This window comes from Erithacus rubecula (genome assembly GCF_903797595.1).
Source record: "Erithacus rubecula genome assembly, chromosome: 8".
Lineage (NCBI taxonomy): Eukaryota > Metazoa > Chordata > Aves > Passeriformes > Muscicapidae > Erithacus > Erithacus rubecula.
The window spans coordinates 26,711,005-26,730,679 of NC_136659.1; the positions used below are offsets into that span (position 1 = coordinate 26,711,005).

At 40.9% G+C, this 19,675-nt stretch overlaps 1 protein-coding gene across 4 annotated transcripts in view; it reads right to left on the reverse strand.

Annotated features, from left to right (window-relative positions):
• SEMA5B (semaphorin 5B) overlaps positions 1-19,675 on the reverse strand; it is a gene marked incomplete at its 3' end in the record, with an annotated part of 260,024 nt that overhangs the window by 126,038 nt on the left and 114,311 nt on the right. For all 4 annotated transcript variants that reach the window (XM_079310512.1, XM_079310509.1, XM_079310510.1 and 1 more), the window contains exon 4: positions 964-1,169. In XM_079310512.1, the coding sequence (XP_079166638.1) occupies positions 964-1,117 (154 nt within the window). In that variant the 5' untranslated portion in view covers positions 1,118-1,169. The remainder of the gene's footprint in view (positions 1-963; positions 1,170-19,675) is intronic.

Consider the following 19,675-nt stretch of genomic DNA (forward strand, 5'->3'; position numbering starts at 1 on the left):
TTTCTTCCTGGAAACCCTATCTCAAAGGTCACAAAACCACAACTAAATTGCCTTTAGCAAAGAACCTAACTAGAGACACATTGCAAGGTACTCAATTACATCCTTTAGCAAAGAATGTAACTGGAGATGCATTGCAAAGTCTTAAATGGGAACCAAAATCGATATTCCAACATTTTGGAGGAAAACGTTTTTAACAAGGAGACTCAGCAGCTGCTGATGCTGGCACACTGAGTTAAACACAGTAGTCTGGAGCAAATTTTCAAATAATAATGGTACCAGTATAAAGATCTAGCTGATGTGTGGATAAGTAGAAAGATTATCCAGACAACAACTGAGGAGTACATGACATGTTTGTTCATTGGAAATCTGACTGGGATAAGGACAAGAGAAATCCCACGCTTCAAAAGAGCAGGGAAAGAATTGGCCATTGCAACACAAAGGCCCCCTCTCACATTCAAGTTAAATGCTCAGATGAACGACAGAAGAACTACTAGCCCAGGTGACAAACACATAATAAAACCTAACCAAACCAGGAATGCTACAAACAAAAGCAGAGCCACTCCCTGCAATTTTAAATCAACTCACTTCTCTTGCATTCAAACGTATCCAAATTCTCTATCACATTTCACTTATTAAGTGTCTGGCTCCAGCAAGACAGGTGGGGCAATATTGAAACCAGTTAGAGAAAAGGAAACTGAAACACAGTTTCAGCATAGCACAAGATTACAGGCAGCCTGTAACAGAGTAGAAAATTGAGATTCTTAGACCAGTAGTCCCAAAACTGCCTGAATTAAGTGACTGCTGTGAAACCTCAGAATTCAAACACTGTAAAGCATCAAAGGGAAAATGATTTGTCAGGCCACTTCCCCTGGCCTGTGGATCACAATTGTAAGGAAAAACAGCACACACTAAACCTAAATGGATCATCCAATTGGAATCTGAAACAGGAATAGAAGCTCTTACCTTCAAAAGCAATTGTGGGGTGTTCTTTCCTAACACATTGCTGATCTTCAGCTTCAGTGTATTCAGGTACATTCTGTGATGCTGAGAGATGAAAAGCAAGAAGAAAAAGGCTTGGCAATGACAGGGAAATGGCCTTTAATCTTGAAACAATCATGACTGAAGGGCGGCTGCAGATCTAGCTTCCAAGACAGGCCCACGGAGGATACCTGAAATACAAATAATTCCACTTTCAGAGAGGCTCCACTTTCAGAAAGGCAAATGCTTATCCAGAGTGTGTAGCATGGGGAAGGATGGAGCTCCCCTTTCCTAGCAACTCCACCTGTGCTCAAGTACATAAGGTAATGTTCCACAAACAGCACAAAAAACCAAACCAAAACAGAACAAAACAACAAAAAGCCAAACAAAAATTTAAAAAACCCCCCACACCCCAATTTACAACCATAAAGAAGGGAAATGCACAGATCCCTAAATACCTCTCTCTGTGTACCCTTAGGTGCACCTTATAAAGAACCTGGTGTGCCTTGGCTGCCACTGACAACATGAAATTTCAAATATCCCAGGTGTAAATCTTTGTCCCAGTGTGGAGACCTCCCTCCTCAATTTCATAATGTGCCCATAGTAAATTTCATGCTAAATTCAAGAGATTGCTAAGGAAAGGCCAATATCAGTCAACACAAAAGCACACTGGCAATGAACAGTGTTCTCACATGTGATCCATGCATCTGACCACTGCTGCTTTAAATGTCTTGAAACAAAACAACTTGGTATAAAGGTCTTTCCAGGAAAGTGCTAATTGGGGTAACATAAAAATTAGAATAATTTAAAGGGGGAAATAGTGACGAGTCTATTGCCTTCATTATTATGGGATGCTATAGGTCCCAGTCACAAGAGCTGAGGCACAGCTAAAGAGGAGGAGCATTCACTCTCAGGTGAGGAGAAAGGAAAGTCATGCCTTTCCTAGGTGAGCAATTTTAGCAACAGTAGCAGTAAAGACACAGCTCTAAAAATTCCCCCAGGCTGCCAGGCCTGAGGCAGAGGATGGAGGATTAATTAACCCATGCCACAAGCTCCCCAAGATGATGCTGCAGCTTAAGAAAATCTGCATTGCCAATTTTAGTCTTACTGATGTCCATAGTATATTTTCCTATGCAACTTTGTTCAATTACTGCAAGCACATATTTTCAAACAAATACAGTCTCCTACCTTTAAATCCTATCTAGTGATAAAGCTGATTCTGATTAAATTCACACATAATGAGATTTTCAATTCCTGAAGGTGTCATTCATAAAGTTAGTGCAAACAGTCAACACCTGCAGTCTGATGCCTCTATATTTTTGTTTGGAGTCTCTAAAACACTTTCAGTGACCTGAAATGGGCCAGCTGACTCATGTAGGTAACATGAGGCACTGATGCACAATGATAGACTTGTGGAATGGAGCAAACTCCAATATAGAGGAAAATATTGTGACATCAAGGAGCTGGAAGAAACTTGTAAAGGTCTTTGGGCATCACAAGAGCAATAAGGGACTGCTTACACCAGAAATGGGACACAGTTGGTTTGAAAAATAGATCCTATATTTTATTCTTAACTGTATTTCTCTGTGATTTCAAACACGCATAAAGATGAGCTGCCAGTGCATCCATTCTGCATGTCCTCAGCAGCAGCTCCACACCTCTGACTGAAATAGCATTGGCATTCAGGGCTCAGGGTAGTTCTAGGGACTTGGTTTCCCAACCAGTGTGAGTGAGACATTACAACATTTCACATTTTTTCCATCCCCACATACATGCAGATTTTATACAGTGATATTTAAAATCCCTACCCAGCTCTCCAAAAGAGGTTCTACAGCACTTTACTACAGAGGGTGGCTGTTTTTAAAAACACAGCAAATACAATGTTAAATTTAAAAAATGGGGCTGGCAGAATGAAGAGATGTGAAATCATTTAAAGCTAAGGCCAGCACAGCATTTAGTCATTAAGCACAAGCATACTGCAGGGTGTACACCACTGACTACTGTGGCACCTCATGATGGACATGTTGCACAAGCCACACTGTAATAATTATTGATGATGAAGCTTCACATTATATTTTTGGCCACTGCATTAAATGATCTTTTTTTTTCCCAGTAAAGATTCAGAAATGAAGCACAGCACAGAGATGTGAAGGCCAGGGAGATGCATTTTGTATAGCTTTCAGATACACTTAAAGTCAAAGCCAAACTTTCCTTAGATAGGAGATGGTTGTTGTGGGAAATGCACAAAAGGCAAAAGGACTTTTTCACTGTCAGATATCCTTGCTGGAAACTGGAAAAGACAGTTATAGAAATCTCACTTCATGCACGCTCTGCTACTCCCAGTGCAGCCATTACTGGATAATCCTAGAAAGAAGGTACTAAACTAGACAGACTTCTAGTCTGAGCCAATATGGCCATTTTCATGTACTAATCATCCAAACAATGATCTCAAGCTAGATGAAAAAAAAATCTTAAAGCAAAGACACATGATAGGGTCCTATGCTCCTCTACAGCCCTATGTGGTGTGCAATCAGCAGATGAGTAATTCAAGTTTCACACTCTTTATGGTCATGAAATGATAAAAAGTTGCATACAGGAAAGCTTCATAACATCCCACAGCCTATTCTGTGCCAAAGCAGAGTACATTTACTAGTGTTTTGTCTGGACTAGTTGCAAAATGTGCCAAGTATCTGGATTTCTGCCACTTTTCCTGGGAGATTTTGCCACAGTCCAAGAGACTTCAGTGTTCCTTAGAGAGCTGTAACCAGTATTTGGGGTAGAGTTCCATCTTCTTTTCCTTATTGAAATAGGGAAATTCAAAGTGTGCATGAAAATAATGGTTTCAAGCTTGAAATGGGAAGCAATAAATTACCAAACCAAGGTGAAAAAGGAACATTACCAAAAACTCATATCCTTCACTGTGTTCTCTACCTCCTACATCCAATTGCATTCATCAAATGTGTGGAGCTCTTGTGTGCTGGAAAGTTGAGGAAAATCAGTGTCATGTGCAACCCTGAGTTGGTGTCTTCCTGGAGTCTGAGTCAGTGGGAAAATTCCAGCTTGATCAAGGGCAACAGAAGTCAGAGCCCTAGGGCTGGACAATATTGAGACAGTGGATAACACTGAAAAACCTTAGTCCTTCAACCTATTCCTTCCTAGGATGCCTTGTTCACTTTTTTCTCAGTATTTTAAGACTCTAACATAGTAATTCCCAGCTGCTGCAAATTTATTTCCAGAAAGAGCCCCACACTCCTAATATGAAGCAGTGCCCTGTGCCAGCACAGGTCAGCTGTATGCCAAGAGCAAGCTCGTAACTGCCTGGGAGAGTTCAGCAGTTATGAACTGTTTTAATGAAATGAAATGTTTTAATTTTACTGGAGGTGGCCAAATCCAAGCCTGCAATTTTGCCCAAGCTGCAGATTCTCACTGTGAAGCCTGGAGTATGACCAGTGCTTAGGGCCAGTCCCCATCCAGACTGCTAAAACGCTGCACACCCCAAGCACAGCCCAGACTAGTTGTGCTTTGCAGTGCTGGAACTTGCCCTAGCCTTAAGCCATTTAGATACAGTTAAATGCTATAAAAAGAGCTGTTCTTATTAGACTGTCTGCTCAGAATGGCTTAGGGCTCAAGAAATCAGCTGTCAAGGTTTCAGCGTAGATGAGAGACAAGAGCTCAAATCCCTGGTTAAACTGAAATCTCAGACAGGACAGATCGTTTCAATTCTTTATTTGCTCATCTTGATGCATCTTTACCACCCTAGCTATTTCCCTTCCTGGCCCAATGCAGACACGTTAAAAAGAGATAAAAAATATCCAAAAATAGTATCTGTCCAAGTTTATCTGTCTTGTCTCTCATGAAAGCCTGTCTTCTGAGCCTCTGCACAGCCCCAAGGGCCAGTGATGGGGCATCTTCCTCCCCTTTGCTACTCCACACAGTGAATTCCTACAGCCCTCTGATAGAAAAAGGTTAAAAAATTCAGGCTTCACTGGATTTGGTGAAATTTGCACCACAGTCAGGTATTTTGTAGAACACCACTTCTGCCACCATTTTCTTGTCTCTTAAATCAGGCTTTCTCAGCTCATGCAGTGGCAGTGGCAGTGGATGGGCAAAGAGCTGCTCCAGCTGAGAAAGGCAGGAGGTCTGCACACTCACAGTGTCTCCAAAGCTGAGATTTGCAACCTCAGTGCCCATGTCAGCACAAACCCACTCTGCCTGCCCATCTCCCAGCCAGGACATTCCATGGCAGCCTGAGAGGGTCAGGGTGTAATTCTGCTTTGCCTCGTGGCTTCACCCCAGAGCAAGGGCAGCATTCAGGGGATCACCCACAGTCCCTCCCTTATTTATTGTCAGGGCATGAGTCTTTTCCAACTCACCCTGTATTGTATCATTGCAACTCCATTGATTTCACAGGAACTAATCCTGATTTACAGAGGGTAACTCAGATCAGGCCCCTTTTGACTAAAGCTTTGTGTCTAAAAGAAAAATACCTTCAATCAATCTTCGGGGCTTTAAAACAAAGCACACGTTAAAAATGGCTGTACCAGGAATTCATATCCTGCTTTCCTCTGACTGTAACTATCATTTTGACTTAATAAAATGTGACAGTGAAGTTAAAGGATAAAAGAAAATGCTTCATCTTTCATTTTAAAGGAAAGAGATGCCTTTAAAAAAGACTAAAAAAAGGAACCTCCTGCAAAAGCTTTAATTCTTCTGTTCAGGGTCTTTTGTGATTGCCAGTGTTATGGTTTTATTCGACTGGGATAGCAGAGGGAAGAGGAGCAATGGAAAGATGTGGACATTTAAATATTCAAAAAAGTACAGGAAGAATAAGGCAAATAAATATAAATATTGTAAAGCAAGACAGCTCTGAAATGTGGCTATGACAGGCTGGCACAGGCAGCTCTGCCCTAGAAAACAGAGCTCCAAGGCCAACTAAACTATGGTCCTTTGTTCATCCACTACTCCTCACTCTTCTCTCCTCTCCAGCTGGAATCCATCCCACTCAACTGGCTCCAAGGGCCATTCCACAAAATCAAAGATTGAAGAAAAAGCAAAGCTTTTCCCTCTGCCCCTGGCCACATGCACACACTCAGTCCTCAGCTGTGCCCATGCTGGGGACAAGGATCTGTCTTACAGCCAAAACACAGCATGCTGCACTTGCATGTCCAGAGGTCAAATCTCATATGCACTGTTAGACTGGACTTGTGGGTACTGAGCTTTTCTCACTTGTTTACTTTGTGAGGCAAATCTATGGAAACAGTCAAACTATGGTTGAGATGAGAATCTGTGAAGAGATCTTGTTTTGCTGTAATTAAATCACCTTACAGTCTTCTGTAGAATTGGTGAGCTCACTTTGGATTTCATGGCAGTTTATCTGCCACAGCTCTGCTCTGGTTGCCACCAGCCTCCTGTGTACCCACCTTGTTCAGGGCTCCCATGGCCTCAACTGAACACCATCTATGAGTCCTACACTGAATGTGCTCTCACCACCCCCCAGGAAGACAAACCCACATTTTCATACATATAATCCAGGGGTTATCCCCAAACCCCTCCCTGCAATTCAGCAGCAGGGTGCATCTCAAGAGTGTGCAGGCAATATCACAGCTCCTGCCTCACAGAGTCTACAGGGCACCACCTGCAGTATCATAGTAGGTTTTGTATCAAAAATAAAACAATCAAGATTTTGTAACACAGGTCAGTTCATTGAAATGCTTCTGTTATCTAGATCTATATAAATAATTCAGGTAACTCTTTGCAAGGGAGAAATCAGTATTTCCTAATATACTGTTTGGTTCATGGCTCATGAAGCCTGTAGTGGAGCTGAATAGTAATAGTCTATATTTTGATGATCTTAGGACTACATTACACAAAAGATTGACAGTGTACTTGGGGGCACTTTATTTCTAGGGTTCTTTCTGATTGCTGATCAAAGCCACCCAGGACTGGTAAAGGTCCAAAACCAAGTCCACAAAATGCAATGGGATATTCATTTGGAACTGGTAGCAGAGACAAAACTCTTAATAATGTTTTGTCACAATATGAATGGGTTGTTGTCAGGCAACTTCTCCATGGACTGGTGTAGGCCCTCAGTAAGCCATCAGCCACAACTTGGTTATTTGGGCTTAGCAGTGCCCCAGGGTCCTGGAAACAGAACTGTTTCCTCACCTGTAGAGGAAGCTCTCCAAAACAAGACCCTATTATGGAAAGCTTCCATTAAAGAAAGCTGATTCAACAATAAAAGTCTGTGTAACCGTGCAAAATATACTGTACTTCTGGGTTCCTGCCAAATCCAGTTGGCATAAATAAATACCTGCTCTTCTGACACTCAGACTTGCTTTTGAGTAGTGCTAACCTGACCACACATTGAGTGTGTCCCCAAGTGCTTCAAGAGGCTCCCCAGAGAGCTCTAGATCTTTTTTTTTTTTTTTTTACTGGCTACACTTAATATAAAGACATGAGAGGCTTTGTTAGTATTTGTTTGGGGTATGAATTTAGCACTTGCAAAAAGGTGCCTTGAAGTCTGAAGTCCTCTGTTTATTCAAAGATTATATTTGGCAATGAAGGCTCCCACCCATTTATCTCCCTGGTGGTATGTTGCCACTGTTTTCTAGAAAAGAGCCTCTACAAGGGGGATGGAAATATCTTCTATTTACTGTTCACAGAATGGCCTCTCTGAGAGATGTCAAAGTTTTGTCAAAGAACTACCAAATTTTTGGTAATTCCCACACCTGGACTGCCTATGGAATTATTTTTATGTGCTCCATCTGTGAAACACAAAGATGAAAGCAAAGCCTAACACAACAGCAGAATGTAATGGATGCTATGGTACTTAACACAACTGCATCTCAAACATGACATTTACTGGAGCCTAGGTTTAGAATCAGGAGCTCCTGATTCCCAGCTAAAGCCTCTGGATGACCAGTCAAAAAGAGGAAGAGTGTAACTCAGCCCAACAGAGGAGCCACCCCAGGGCTCAGGGGACAGCAGCAACAGCAGGAATAAATATTCCAGAGGCCATTCCTGCAGCAGGGCTCAGCACCCTTTGAAGTGCAGTCACCTTTCTCACTGAACATGCCATTTGGAATCCTCTGCATGAGGCTGTAAATCCGAGGTACCAAAATCCTGTTTGTGTGCTGATCAGCTACATAATGCAAGTGCAGCAGATTCAGCATCACACTTACTGCAAATTGTCACCTGGCTTCAAGAGTTCTTTCTGGCCCGAGGTTTGGTACTCAACCAGTGATGCCTTAAGCCTGTAGCTGTTACAGAAACACCAACACAGCAGCTTTTCTTTAACTTGCTCCCCTGCACAATGTAGTTGGTTTGTAAATGTGTGAATTCACAGAACCATAGTCCCCAAGACCTCACAGCACAGCCACTATCATTCCCACACCTTCCAACACATTGACCCATTGGACACAATCTTCTATTTGCAGTGATTTCCAGACATGGTGCTCCCAGACCTCCCCACTGCATCTGTGATGCTACAACTCCGGACACTGAGGCAGGACATGGATTTGTCACTCAGTCACTCAGTATTTGTAGATAGCTTTAGACAGAGACAGAAAGAAGATAATTCCATCTGACTTTCCAAAATGCTTTTGGTATGGACTTATGTTTTGTCTCACAGTTTAATATGAAACCCATATGTGTTATTCAATTTTTGACTCACTAGAATATTAACCATTGTTTTACCAACACTATTTTTTTATTCAACTCTAATTATAGGGTCTATTGCAGACATCCCATGGGATGTTTAGCAAGGAAGTTAGTGTCAATAGTTCCAAATTATATTAGACCTAATACAGGTTGGTAACTCAGAAAGTTTCTCTCTTCAACACTGTTACAGCAATCTGGGAACAAGTGCCCGGATTATGCCCTGTAGATAAGCAATCCTGATAAACTATGTAGCAGTCAACTGCATGCCCCTCTGTCCACAGAGCTGGGAAAACAACAGAAAGAATATTTTTTTTTTTAGAAAACCCAAACCACTTAGTTTTCCTCTGACCTAAAGTAATCCCACAATTCAAGTGTCCAGAAGACAAGAACCAAGCCATGAAATCATCACACCAACGAACTCCAGCCTTAGAGTCAACCATAACATATAAACTGGCCTTTCCAGAGGTTGCTTTTCCTGTTTAAAACCTCTGACACTACCTCCACCTTCTGCCACCCACTCTTTTCTACTCCATCCAACAAATGCTCTTGCATCACTGACACAGCCCCACATGCCAGGGTCAAGGCAGTTGCTGCACTTTGCAAACCCAACTCATTCCTCCCAGCAGCTCCTTCCTCCACTGCTATGTTGGCAAAACAGGATGAGAGAACTTTTTCTTTTAATGCTTGGCCATGCAGGAGAGAGAAACCAGAGCTCGTTTTGTCAGATTTGTGATTACCTGGTGCCACATAACATATACTCATGGTCTAATTGTAACTCCAGGAGAAGAAGCATAAAGCATCCCTGTAGCACAACTCCAAGTTTCAGCTTGTTTGGAAACAAGAATATGTTTTGCTGCATTGTCTTCTTGGCACAGCACAGCATCATTTATCATACAGAAACCTTTGGCTAGAAAGCATTCAGCCAGCCTATATATGCCCCAAATGTGAACAGACAAAACAATAATTGTCAGCTAGACTCTTTTTCTCCTGCCATGCTCAGCTTTTCTCATACTTCTTGCAGCAGCAGGCACCTGTTGAGCTCTGTTAGCTTTTCTCCTCATTGGAGAAGCAGGGTTGCTTCGGTCTGCCTCAATTCTTGCACTCCACTTGAGATTCTGAAAAATGGGGCTGTTCTTCCCAGATCCTCCTGGCTGCAGGGCAGCACTGAAGGGAAGCACTGCAGAACATACACAGCTCACAAATGACAGGCTATTACCAACTGCTGAGTATAAACAAAATGGGACTGAATCCTCATCTGCTGAAAACAACAGTGACATCAATTTTCCCCTGAAACTATATATAGTGATGAAAAATTTCTGAAAACAAAAGACAGAACTGAATTTCCCCCTCCTTCCACACATGGTATGCAACTTCTCTGATACCAGGAGCATGGTACTGTGTTACCTGCTAACTGAAGCTCATCAGCCTCAGAACACAGGCATTACTATGCTGGGTCACAGAGACATGCTTTTAGAGCTTTTCTCAAAAAGAGTATTTAGGCAAAGTCAAGCAGGACAGCTGACCTTCAAAAAGGCCTTGGCTGCTTTCTTTTAATGAACTGCAGTTGTAAATTTCTCTGTCTGCAGATTTACTTTAGCTAAAAAGCACTGAGTCCCCCTCCAGTATTGGGACTCCCTAAATTCCCAAAGACATCACAGTGATCCAGAATTTAATGCAAATTCAATGATCTAAAACTTAGCTAAGAAATTCCATGCTGGAATAGAAGGGAAGAATATCTGAGACTGAAAGCTGCAATCCTCCTCTGCACTTATGTTTTTGACCATCATATGTCCAGCCAAGACTGAGTATTTAAATATTTTCCAACCAGGCAGGAAAAGTGGCCTGCCAGAGGACACCCCAGCCCTGGGGTGTTAGCTCTTTGCCTCAGAAATGCTTTAAAATACCCAAAAAATCCTTCAAACAAAAACCTCATCTTCATCTTCCAGAGGCAGGGTCTGAGCAAGCATTTGGGAGCTGATATAATTTTAATACACTCTGAGGCCAGCCTTCTTAGAGAAGATGAATTATTTGTAATGAATTCCAATCACATGGTGCTCCAGCCCCCACACCTTCATCCTGCATGTATAACCAAATTAGTTTAGGAGATGTAAGTTATTCAGGGACTTAGCTGTTCAGTCTGGCCTTGGAGGAGTTGCTCTCATTATGGCTTTTATGCAAATTCTGTCCTCCAAATCTCTTCTGAATCAATTATTACTAGATTAATTTAAACATGTCCACCTGGGGTGCCTGTATATCATGTGCCTCATGTTAAAAAGTAAAAAGGATGATAATGAATTCAGGAGGTGACTGAAACAGATTCCTGCTTTGTGGAAATGTGACCTTTTTGCATAATGTCATGAAAAAAAGAAGTTCCTTCAAGAAACATGGCAGATAGGGTCGTTCATTGGATCAGATGGGCTTTCAATCACTCTTTGCAAATTAGCATGATACAATAAAAAATTAATAAGAAATTTAAAAAAATATCACTTTAATGCTCCAGACTATTAAAGTCTTTGATGGACTACTAATTGAAATGTAATGCTTAATTTTAAGCAATGCCATTTTATTAATGGCAAAAACTTAAATTAATGTCATTAACCAATGTTAATATTACAAATCCCCTGAGGGATAACAAAGCAATTATGTTATTCACAGAACTGAAAGGGGAAAAAGATGTAATCTGTACATGACTGCACTATGGCAGAAGACACTGCTTCCATCTGAATTTCTTCTGCTGAGAAAGGGGGTTTGTTTGTTTTTTTGAGCAAAGAGGAGGGAGAGGAAGAGAAGAACTTGTTCTAAGTTAATTACTGCTGATTTTCAAACACTTAATAGCTAGGAAATTATTCTGTTACTCAAACACCATGCTGTGGGGACCCTGGAAAAATAATTTGGGAACAAAAAATTGATTACAAACCCTCCTTCTTGGAGGTCTCCCCTGTGTGTGCTGGGATCCTAACACATGCATTAACAGCCTTCACCTGGTGGAAAAGTCTGATGAAAATATGCAGCCCCACACCTGGCAGCAAATGGCTTCATGAAGCTGTGCTGGTTTGTATCTACCAGGGATCACCAAGGACAAAACCTTCTGCACTACTGAGTGCCCTCAATTTCATGTGAGGGCAGGGGCTTTTATTTTATATACTTTAGCAAGTTCAGCATCTTGTCAGATCCACTGCTCATACAACAGGGGAGATGGGGTTAGACTTAATTAAAGAACCAAAACCAATACTCTTGCTAACTGGCAGAAGTCACATCACCCAGAGGGAGTAAGAACTTTGTATGGTGCTGGTATAATACTGCACTTACTCCAGAATAACCATGTTTGACATAAACCCTTGATTAACTATTTTTTTATTGTCTAGCTGATAATTCAGAGACAATGGGGAGAATCAGCAAGCCAGAGCATGAAGAATTCCCCAAGGAGCTACAAACCTTTTTATTGCAAAGAATCCCAAAGGCTTTTGTATTTTATTTACAAAAAGTGAAAGTATTGCAATGCACCCAACATACCATTGTCAAAATTCAAATGCCTCTTTCAGTGTGCACTTTTCAATGCAACCAGTCAAATGTGTTACAAATTCACAAACAGTATTAACCCATGGGAAGAGATACAAGAATTAATTTCCTCTGTTGCATGTAACATGACAATGCTCTGGTGTAAACCAACACTGAGGATGCTCAGGAGATTCTTCTGAGACTGTCCTGCCAAGCATTTTTTTAAAAATCAAGTTTCTTCACAAAAAAACCCAAAGTATTGACACTAATTACTACCAGACTTCCTATTTATATTGCACAGGGTGTAAAACCTCAATATCTACTCAAAATAAATCAACTGAAAATAAAACAAGGTCTATCAGGGGTTTGAGAATCTATGCCTAAACACAGCTGGATGTAGTAACAGAGATTATTGGTGTCTTTCTTTGTAGCCCAAGCACAGAACACCTAGGAGCCTCTTTATGTTTCTGTTCAGGATATAAATACAGCTGTAAAACGCAATGAGATTTGGGAATTTTACTTAAATTGATGTATTACCTAGCAATCGTATTATAAATGGCAGAATGAGCAAGGGGAAGAATTACTTAAAGGTTTCCACTCTGCTTATCAACGAGGTCCTGCACATGGCAGGCTTCAGTCCATGGAGCAGGTCATGCTTGACAGCATGATAGCTTTTCTCTTGCAAATTTGCAAATTATTGCATTTTCATCTCCCAGCAATGGTTCCTCTCTTACCTCCTGTTTCCCCATCTCCTCAAAGAACAATATTAAACCTCCTGTGTAGTTTCTCCATTCTGTCACTCCCATTTTCTCTTCCATCTCCCAACTCCTGATTTGAAAACGAGGGAGGGGAAGCCACTGAAGACACCAAGGTCAAGGCAGAGTGAGACAAAGTCAAATTCATGCAATGGTTTAACAGCACGCGCCATCTCACCATTACAGAGACACGAGACGTTATGGATTGCAGCTTAATGGATGGCAATAGAGGATGATGGGGAGAGGAGAAGAGAGAAATGTTCCTTCTGGGCTGAGACTTGCTGATTAAAGTGCATGAGTGGGCAGGGGACAGCGTTTGTGTTCATAAAGCTGAGTCTTACCTCTCGATATTAATGGATACCATTGTCGCCAGACGCAATGTTTTGTTATTGCGTGATTAATTGAGAGTCACACGCAATGACATATTACAGGCAGGATAAAGCTGTCACTGGGAAGCAATTCTTCACAGCAATTCCTGCCAGTCTCTACAGTCTGAAATTGCATACCTCGTTACAGACGACCCCTCAAGCACAAATGCATTACATATCTTTATATAAATAACAGTGACTAACAAGGGCAGTCTGAGGTAATCTCTGTGGGATATGAAATAGGGAAAAAGGTAAGGCAAAGAAATTGCCTTCAAATATTAGTAAGCTTGTCTGTGCTAATCCCCATCAAATGAACCATTTCTCTTTTTCTTTAAAATAAAAACTGTTCCTGCTGTAGACACAGAAAGTGTGATAAAAGGACATGTTGTGACATAAATGACAACTAGAAGCCTTACTTCTTCAAAAGGCCACTAGTTCTAAATCTTAAAAACTTATCTTGATCAAGACTAATTAAACTTCGACACAGTCGCTTTATCACTTACTTAGGTCAGTAAGTATCAGTAACTGGTCCAGCTCAGTTTTTTTAAGCCACTAGATCAAAGACTCTTTTACATTTCTTTTGGCAGCAACAAGAATATATCAAATAATTAATTTTCTCCATGCATTTTATTTCGCTCAGAATAACTGCATTCAAAATACAATGCAGGAAAAAAAATTGACGTTGCTCAAGGGAAAGGACACAGCCCAGGGGAATACAGGTGCCCAGGAAAAACAGCTTGTATCATTTATGTTCTGTGTATGACAAATTCCTGGCTGAATTGCCAGGAGTGGCACACAGTTGCCTAATCTCCAGATGGCATTCAGCATTTCTCATACCAATGGTCAGATCTCCTGCAGTGCTCTTTTCTTCCTGTCTGATTGGAGCCAATGCCCCACAATTCGAGTGAGCAATATTTTAAAGACTCACCATCAGATAGGATGGCATCATCTAAATCCAACAGTGCCTTCTCTTTGGCAACCTCTTCATTAGAGTTCATTTCACACCACCACTGAGACACTGTTTTAAGCCATTTCAAGCTAAACCACTTGGACTTTCTGTTACCAACCACTTATTAACTTAGGAAAAGTCATGCAAAGGTGTTTACCTGCTTGGAAGATGTTCTCTACCTCCTCAGAAGACAGGCTCTTGCAGTCTCTCCTAAATCTGCCACTGACAGGACCCAAGAGAAATGGGGATAGGAAAGCACAAAGCCTGAGCTGTCCTGTGGCCCGGAGGCAAATAGCAATCTCTGTTTCCACCTAACCCAACCAGAGCCCTGCAAGAGAGTAAATCTGTGTCCACTGGCCTTTTTAACAGCCCCTTAATGACCGTTAACTTTTTTCAGCCAGCCATTGATTCTAATGGCATGTGCATTCACACACAATAATACCTCAGACGGCCTTCATTAATTTACCATGCATAATTTCTCTGAAAGCTTTTGCCAATAGAATACCCCTAAACTGACTCACTAACTCATGAAGATAAAGCACTTTCTGTGTGAAACCATTATGCAGATGCACAGCATTCTCCTCAAATAAGTTAAAAAGTAAGTATTGTTCGATGTCTACCCATTTTTTGGACACAGCAAAGTACCAGGGCTTGAAAATGTAAAGCTGCTGCTGGAGTATCTGGTGTGACAATGAATATGTAAGATACTCCAGGCTGAAGAAAGAACAACAAGAAAAAAGGCAAATTATATGAAAAAGCCTTTCTGCTGTGGAGTTCCTGAAATCTTTTACAAATTTCAACAATGGGAAGTCCTAAAAGTGAAAGGCTGTTAAAATACTGAAGGAAAATGCAGCAATATGGATATTCACAGGCCTTGGTCCATTCATCCTGACAGAGGGTGGGGGAAGATCCAGCAAAGGGAGTGTATTAGAAACAAACCATCCCAGAGAACAAGGGTTTAGAGCTGTCAGGAGCTACAGTGCTGCTGTTAGCCTTGCAGTAAATTATGGAGCTGTCAGCATTTTCCCATTATAAATCTCTCAAGCCTCCTCTTATGTACACTGATGTAAGATTCAGACCTCAGTCCCATGGTGGCAATGATACTGCAGACAAAAGCATCACAGACCCCCTTTGGAAATATAAGACCCATAAATATAACCTGTGGTCTTAGAAACTCTAGAAGATGTTTGTCTTAGTGATTAAAAAAAAGCCTGTTTTTTTGTTTTTGTTTTGGTTTTGGTTTTTTTACTTGCAATTAGTTTGTCTTTAAACAAAGTCAGACGATGAGAAGAGAAGAGCTGATTGAAAAGGTGATCAGGAATAGATTCCTCTTTTGCACTACACTCAAGTCTTTTATCAATTTTCAAGTCTCTCATCCTTTTCTGGAGGATTGATCACAGAGCCCATGAACACTGCAACTCCACTTCCAAGGTTATAGGTGCTGTCCTGACTAATGTAAAAAAACCACCTTCCACAGATAGTCACTTGTGAGGCTCTGTAATAATAAATGTGGAGGTAAAATAAAGATTAAAATAAAATTAGATCTGAAATTTTAATCTGTCTCCAATTCATGAGTTGTGGGACTCAGGGTTTTGGTTTCTCATCAGTGAGAAGTGAACTACTTGCAGGGAGTTCAGAAGCCACAGAGCAGGTGGATTAGGGGCAGAACTCTTCAAAAATTCTTCATTAATAGCAAGACTTATATTTTTAAGAAATTGGATTTTTTGTTGTTATTTCAGGATATAGACTGCAAAAGAGGGTCTACGTACTTCCATTAAAAAAAATTAAAAAAAAAAAAGAAGACTGAGAGTATATGTGTGAGAAATATGCTCACATGGAGATACTTGTTAAAGTGAAAACTACCAGGAGGGTTTTAGCAACATAGATTTAGTACAAAGGATATAAGCCATTATCAGCATAAATATAATGAAAACTAAGGGAAAACACCTCTGCCTGGAGTTAGTATCGTTAAAGACCATTAATATTGCCATTAATTGTACACGTTTAACTACAGCTCTGCCTGGAACCGTAACATCACAACACACCAACAAATTGTCTAGGGAGTAACAGACTGCTTCAAAAGTCTCTAAATACGTGTTTACAGATGATAGGGGGAAAATTGATTTCTCATACCTCACACTCCCCACTCCCCTCCTTATTTCATTCTACATTTACCTTGCTCCAAGCACCAAGCTCTTCCTCCATGCTCCTGAGGCCAGCCCAGGATGCTGAGCCTGGCCTGTCAAACCAGGCAGACTTGGGCAGGGTTACAGCTCTCCAGGTACTCAGGGGCCAGCAGTAAATCTCAGCACTATATACATGCCTGGACTAGGCATCAAGGAGTGCATATGCTGGAGGATTTGGGACTGCAAGCAGTCTGTCTGCTGCAGATAAAGCAATGACTCAAACACAAGGCAGGAGACACTCGAGGCTCCCAGTGCGTGCGACAGCCCAGCAGAGTTACAGCCACCCCCAGCCCTCCATTCAGCACAAATAGCAAACCACTCCTCACGTTTTGCTAACCCTTTAGCAGTGTTTCCATCCCTTCTCTTGGCTTGTGTGTTATAGGAAAAAAAAATTCCAAATTTTTACTTTTTTTAAACTGTATAGAGTTTTTTACTAGAATCTTGCAGTGTATCTGCTTATAAAGTAACCAGCGTAGCACTCTGCTTCAGAGAGAATATACAACAGCAGAATAAAATTCTATCCATATGTCCGAAGTACAAGAGGTTCACAGTAGAGCTGGCAAATGGTGTAATTAATCCTGACTGCATTTCAGCAAAGACAAATCTAAAAATAATGTACAATTTCTCTCTTTGTGAATTACCACTTGAGAAAACTCCCTGCCTGTATATACCCAAAGCAATTTTTGCAGATTGTTTACAATAAATCAAATTTGGGACAGTGCTTGACTGATGAAATTTCAAACACCATTTCTTTATTCTTTGGGTGCTCCTTTTATAATGTCAAGTTAACAGAAAAAACACAGCGGATACACAGACGCCAGACACATTCAAAGGTTTCCATCTGGGCTTTAATTACTATCACAGTTGCCTCACTAAATTGAATACGTTCCTCCTCCTCCTAAGGGCTTTGCCTTGTATCTGATTTAGCTTACTTTGCCTCGATGAACAAAATCTGGTATAATCATTTTCTATGATGCCCCAGAGGAGCATCATCCCATGTATAAACTTGTTGCCCCATAAGTCAGTTTTTTACATTTCTCTCTTCAGACATTATCCTGAACTGTACTGATATATTTTTTTTTCCTTCAGGAAATTATTTTGGAAAAGTCCTAAAGCAGATTTTCTCCAAAAGCTACATTTAGATTACATTAAATCACTGATGTTATTGTAAAATTTTAAAAGAGGCAACAATGTCCAAACCACTTCTTCCAAATGCAGAAGACAAACAAACCCCCCTTTCTTCCTCTCCACAGAGCATCACCTGCTCCTGACCCCACTGACCAGTTCATTATTGCTTTCAGATGGTAATTAGTGAGGCCAGACAGCCTGAGCTTTGCCATTTCTCCTGACCTGTTAGGCTTAGCCTCCCTCAGTTATTATCAGTGTTTTTCTCTAGGTGTTCTCAGAAAGCAGAAAAGTGTGTGCCATCTGTTTAAGCTCTCCTGATTTGAATGCTTAAATAAAAACACATAACATCATCTACAAAAATGCCATTGTTGGGTTCTGCAGCAAGCTCTGAACCCTTTAGAATTAACTGCAGACCTACTTGCTGGCTTCCAATAAGGTCATTCTTTCAGTAATCAGAGGTGGTCCCAGGAGGTGGTACATAAATAGCCTATATTGAAGCCTAAATTAGGCTAACTCAGAACTTCCTGTACTCTTCACTGCAAATAAAGCAAATATTTATAGACTTGCAATCTTTGAGGTTCCTACCTAAGAATTTACATCAGAGCAGCTCTTCTTGCTCATGGTAAATCTGAATCCTAGCAAATGTCCTAAAACTCATATTCCTCAGTGTATTAATTTTATTTGACACTCCCTTCACTACTCTTTAGATGTATTAAAAGAGAAAATAAAATGAAATATTCAAAAAGAAGATGAAAACAAACTTTGAAAGAAAACGTCCCTCTGTTAAAATCTTGTTAAGTCATATTGCTACAGACATTGAACATCTGGCTTCTTTTCTGGGCTGTGCCACCAATTCTCTCCGTAGCCTCAGGCAAGTCCTTTCAGCTCTAAGTCTCCATTTTTGATTTTTTTTTCAAGGAAGTAAGAGTTTTCCTTAAGTGTCCCCTCTGCTTTCTGTCTTGACTATCCAGACCCATGCATAATTTTAAAGAAGGTGATTAACATTTCTCACTGGATACACCTAATCAGTCAGTAGACACTTCTCCAAAGGATGGAGAATCAGGACTGTAAACACTTCAGGGTAAAGACCATGTCCTAACATTTATGAACTCTTCTGTTTTTTAGAGTACTTAGAGAAGGCTAATGTTATTCTGCAGGAGTTTCTGGAAGCAGCTGGCTGGGTTTCTGCTGGAATCATCACTTTAAACATTGTTGGGATGTCATTGTTTTATTCAGAGGTGTCAGAACGCCTAGAGCTTTGGCCAGACATCTTCTCTCATTAGTAATTTTCACACAAGTCTAAATAAATGTGTTTGTACTGTGCCCAACGCAATCCAGCTCCTGTGTGCCACATTAACATAGCTAATAAATAAAAAATCCTATTCATGATATTCTTACACCAAGCCAGCAGTAGAAAATGACCACTCATCAGGGAAGTGGGAAGCATTAGTGGCTGGGGTAGATGGTGTTAGCAAACAGGCTCCAGCTGGAAGAGCAAGCAACTTTATCAATTATTTTCAATAGCAAACTGCATTTCCTTGCCCCTCTACCCCTCATAGAGAAGGTCTGGTGAAAAACATTGGACCCATTTATCCTTAGCAAACTCTTGAGCCAGCAAGCCCCTTTGTTACATTTTGGCCTGGAAACTGAGATCTGAGTGATCAATGTTGTTGGGCTGCTGCCTCTACACAGTGCAGGAAGAATGATACCAATGGCCAGGGAAGAATACTCCTTCCTCAATAGCTGCCACCAGCATGCTAGATGCTTGTCAAAAACACAACATCCACCCTAAAAGTGCTGTCAAAGAGCTCTCAAGCACCACTGGAACACAACATTAACACACAGGAGAATGTCTCTGAATATATCAGTGGAACTCCATGCCTTGTGTCTGGACTGCACTGAGCTGTGGTGCAGCTTCCTTACACCTCCTTACCACTATCAATCTATCTGACCTGGAATGATAAAATTATCTCATTTCATAAGAAAGTGTTTTAGGAACACAGACTTGACTTTAGAGACAAGCACAGTCAATTATCATAGCATGTATATACATTTTCCCCCAGAAAAATAGAATTTGAGACCAATCAGATTATTTATTTCTTCCAGGTAGCATGATTAATGATTTTTCTATTTCACAGAATAAACATATCTGAA